We start from the raw sequence: 4505 nt of genomic DNA, 5'->3' as shown, positions 1-4505 counted from the left end.
TGGTGCAAAAATGAGCCTTAGTAAATTTTTATTTTTTTGAATTTTTTGATTTTTTTATTATTTTTGACTCTTTTTTTTATTTAAAGCATTACTTGAGTGAAAAGAAACACATTGCAACCAATTGGCATTAAAATAAATCAATTTAATTTTTTTCCAAATTTTCTCAAAAAAATGGCAAGGGGTACCCCTTATGAAATTTTCGAGTTGAAAATTTTTTAAAATTTTTTTTCTGATTTTTTATTCTTTTCTTAATTTAAAGCATTATTTGAGTGAAAAGAAACTTATTGCAATAAATTCGCATTCAAATATATCACATTTAAAAATTTTGCTACATTGCTCAAAAATGAGGAAAATTTTACATTTTCTCAAACAGGGTAAGGAACTTGGCTTCTCAGATAACTTCTAGCATAGACATCTGAGGGCATGGCCGTCCAAGAAGAAAATGTAGCCATTGGTGCCATCTATCGACCACAGGTTAAAGATTGGCGATCCGTTGGATACCGACCGAGTTATAGCCAAAACTTGGTGCAAAAATGAGCCTTAGTAAATTTTTATTTTTTTGAATTTTTTGATTTTTTTATTATTTTTGACTCTTTTTTTTATTTAAAGCATTACTTGAGTGAAAAGAAACACATTGCAACCAATTGGCATTAAAATAAATCAATTTAATTTTTTTCCAAATTTTCTCAAAAAAAATGGCAAGGGGTACCCCTTATGAAATTTTCGAGTTGAAAATTTTTTAAAATTTTTTTTCTGATTTTTTATTCTTTTCTTAATTTAAAGCATTATTTGAGTGAAAAGAAACTTATTGCAATAAATTCGCATTCAAATATATCACATTTAAAAATTTTGCTACATTGCTCAAAAATGAGGAAAATTTTACATTTTCTCAAACAGGGTAAGGAACTTGGTTTCTCAGATAACTTCTAGCATAGACATCTGAGGGCATGTCCGTCCAAGAAGAAAATGTAGCCATTGGTGCCATCTATCGACCACAGGTTAAAGATTGGCGATCCGTTGGATACCGACCGAGTTATAGTCAAAACTTGGCGCAAAAATGAGGAAAATTTTACATTTTCTCAAACAGGGTATGGAACTTGGCTTCTCAGATAACTTCTAGCATAGACATCTGAGGGCATGTCCGTCCAAGAAGAAAATGTAGCCATTGGTGCCATCTATCGACCACAGGTTAAAGATTGGCGATCCGTTGGATACCGACCGAGTTATAGCCATAACTTGGTGCAAAAATGAGCCTTAGTAAATTTTTATTTTTTTGAATTTTTTGATTTTTTTATTATTTTTGACTCTTTTTTTTATTTAAAGCATTACTTGAGTGAAAAGAAACACATTGCAACCAATTGGCATTAAAATAAATCAATTTAATTTTTTTTCCAAATTTTCTCAAAAAAATGGCAAGGGGTACCCCTTATGAAATTTTCGAGTTGAAAATTTTTTAAAATTTTTTTTCTGATTTTTTATTATTTTTCTAATTTAAAGCATTATTTGAGTGAAAAGAAACTTATTGCAATAAATTTTCATTAAAATAAATCAATTTTATTTTTTTTTCTAAATTTTCAAGGCCTTCAAGGCTAAGGCCTTAGGAGATTTACGGGTTTTTTATGACTCCGAAATGAGTCGTTAAACGAGCTGACTCCTAATAACGACTCATTCACTCTGAGTAGATTCACTAAAAAGAGTTGTTATTCTCATCTCTAGTGGGAGTGTGGGAGTAAGAAAATTTGTATTATTTATGGTGAAAATAAGTCTAGCATGCCAGAAATGGCCGGCATGACCTTCAGTGGTTGTTAAGCCAAGAAGAATTGTAGTTGCTTTCCCAAACTTTCCTAAACACTAAGTATTTTCTCTCGATCAATAAGGTAAGGTAAAGTAAGACTCATCTGAAATCAAACTATTGATGGATCAGACGCGATGCACTGTTAAACTCCATGTTGCATATGGGCGCCGAAAGGTATGCAACTCACATATTTTCAGCACTAAAGCTTACCAGAAACTATAGAACAAGTCGTTGTCTAACTAACTTAAATTATGGTTTTTACCTAACATAAAACTTTCAACATGTTCATGTCCTTTAAACATTTTTCATGCAAGAAATCCTCCACCAAGCACCTTTCATCCCCGATCCCCGGTATCCTTTAGCTACAGAGAATCCTATGCATACATGACGAATGTGTTCCCATGATTACCGTGTTTCCGTGCTTTAATTGTCCTTCGGAACCGTTTACAAAGCGGACCAACGCGCAACAAACACGGACCTGGGTGGGTTTAAAAGCGTAAACCATTACGTGAGTCCTTACCAGTCGGCACCAAGTATTCCTGCGAACAGGACGTACACATCCTATCTTTCCTACACGTGGTGTGATATTCTGTGGTTTAGAACAAAGGAACACGAGGATGGCTCCACTGATTCTGTACCATTTTCCCGGATCTCCGCCATCGCGATCGGCTCTGCTTGCTGTACGAAATTTAGATCTCGATGCCGAGGTAAGCATAAAAGTGAAGTGATATTGGATGTTTAAATTAACAGCTTACGTGGTGATGAATTTACTAGGTTTTTGAAGTTACTAAGTTTACTAGTTTTCCAATTTCTTGCCTTTCTAAAAGAAACAAGACTCAAAAAGCTCGAAGCTGTGATAGTTGTACTAAAAGTTAGAATAGTTTTCCAAACAATTGGCCCACTTTATTCCATTCTTTTCTGGGTGGAAATCAAGGTCAACCAGCACCGTCTTAACAATCTATTGGGACATTCTCACATCACTACACCTGCTCTTAAGCACATCACATTTAAACATCTGGTAAATAAGTATATCTTTCCCATGATGAATTTTTTACTGCCTAGACGCCATGGCCCCCTTTTTTCCAACCAATAATAAACTGTAAAACATCCTATCAAGTTCATATTCAAACAACTGGTCAGTTACATTGTAAGGGAGTTTTTTTTTTAAATGTTTCAATAGATCGATACTTTCCATTTGCTCGACTACTGAGGGCGGTAGTGGCACGAATGTGCAATTGCAAAACGAAGACATCGAGTCGCCCATAGTGTAATGATTTATTTATTGTCCAAGTCAAACTACCGAAGAATAAACACAGCTCTTCTGCCCAACGAATGTGTCCGGGGGAGCTTTCTGGCTGTCTGTTTATTGATTCTTGGACATTTACATTGAAACTAGGTTAGGTGTTTGTCCATGCAGGTTTCGCGTGCTATTACCCATTCATTATTCCAAATTTCCTCCATCTGGCGACACAGAGTGACGAGGAGAGATTGTTTATATAGCTACTAATGTACTAGAAGGCCGCTCATTAGGATGTATAATTAGGAGAAGTCGATTACTCCAAACGAAACGGACGAAAGCCCGCTTAGACATTAATCTAACCCCAATTGTCTTATCTAGCGCGATAACATCTTGAGCAACCGTAATCATCAGGATATTCGTTTCGACTCTCGCTGGGTCCATCATTAATAACCACTATTCTCTCACACTACCTACACCTCCCCAGGTAAAAATAGTGAACCTTTTCGCCGGCGAACATTTGGCGGAAGAATTTATCGCAATCAATCCCGAACACACGGTACCGACGCTCGTTGACGAGGATTACATTCTGTGGGAGTCGAAAGCGATCATAACGTATCTGGCGGAGCAGTACAAACCGGGCTGCTCGCTTTACCCGAACGAACCGAAAAAGCGTGGCCTAATCAACCATCGGCTGTACTTCGATTCGGGCACTTTGTTTGTGGCGCTACGGGACGTGATAATGGCGGTGCTGCGATCGGGTGCAACCGTTATCGCACAGGACAAGAAGGACAACGTGCATAAGGCGCTGGACAAGCTGGAAACGTATCTGGATGGGTGTGATTGGCTAGCAGGCGACGAATGCACCCTGGCTGATCTGTGCGCACTGGCTAATGTGGCCACGCTAAAGCATGTGGGCGTTACGTTTGATGCTTACCCGAACGTTAGTGGATGGTACGAGCGTTGCCAGGAGTTGCCCGGTTTCGATGAGAATGACGAAGGCGCCAGCTTCTTAGGGAACGCCATCAAGTCGAAGCTTGAGGAAGCATTCTAGGATGGTTACACAGCAAACAATGAACAACTATGCGCACCTAAAGCTGTGTTACACGATCCGGCAGTGCACTACTTTCTAACGCACACTGTTGATCAACTATCTAAATAATACAACACAATAAAGCAGCACTTCAATTGCACTGAAATGACTAGTACTGTAAGGACTTTAGATTATTTTCTGGGCTAAAGAATACGATATTACGATTGAACTCACGGTTTTCAAATTTATTTAAATTCGTTTTTTATGAGAATCACAACTCAACCTCACACACTGTATGTACAATGGTAGTGTATTTTTTTGCAGACAAGACCCCCTTTTTATTCCCTCCCAATTCCCTCTTATTTGTGTTAGCGATTGTTTATCTCGCAATCAGTTCTTATTTTTCGCTCTCTAACCCCGTTCTTGACGTGCTCGGAGTC

General features: G+C 37.7%; 1 protein-coding gene across 1 annotated transcript; it reads left to right on the top strand.

Moving 5' to 3' along the window:
• The first annotated feature begins 1596 nt into the window (after positions 1–1596).
• Positions 1597–4231, top strand: LOC125763585 (glutathione S-transferase 1-1-like). Its single transcript, XM_049426915.1, has 2 exons — positions 1597–2502; positions 3520–4231. Exons 1-2 carry the CDS (start codon positions 2413–2415, stop codon positions 4084–4086), a joined length of 657 nt encoding a protein of 218 aa, XP_049282872.1. The 5' UTR covers positions 1597–2412; the 3' UTR covers positions 4087–4231.
• The last annotated feature ends 274 nt before the right edge of the window (positions 4232–4505 follow it).

Source organism: Anopheles funestus, chromosome 2RL (assembly GCF_943734845.2).
Source record: "Anopheles funestus chromosome 2RL, idAnoFuneDA-416_04, whole genome shotgun sequence".
NCBI lineage: Eukaryota > Metazoa > Arthropoda > Insecta > Diptera > Culicidae > Anopheles > Anopheles funestus.
Note: the sequence above shows the minus strand (reverse complement) of the source record. Positions and strands in the feature narration are given on the sequence as shown.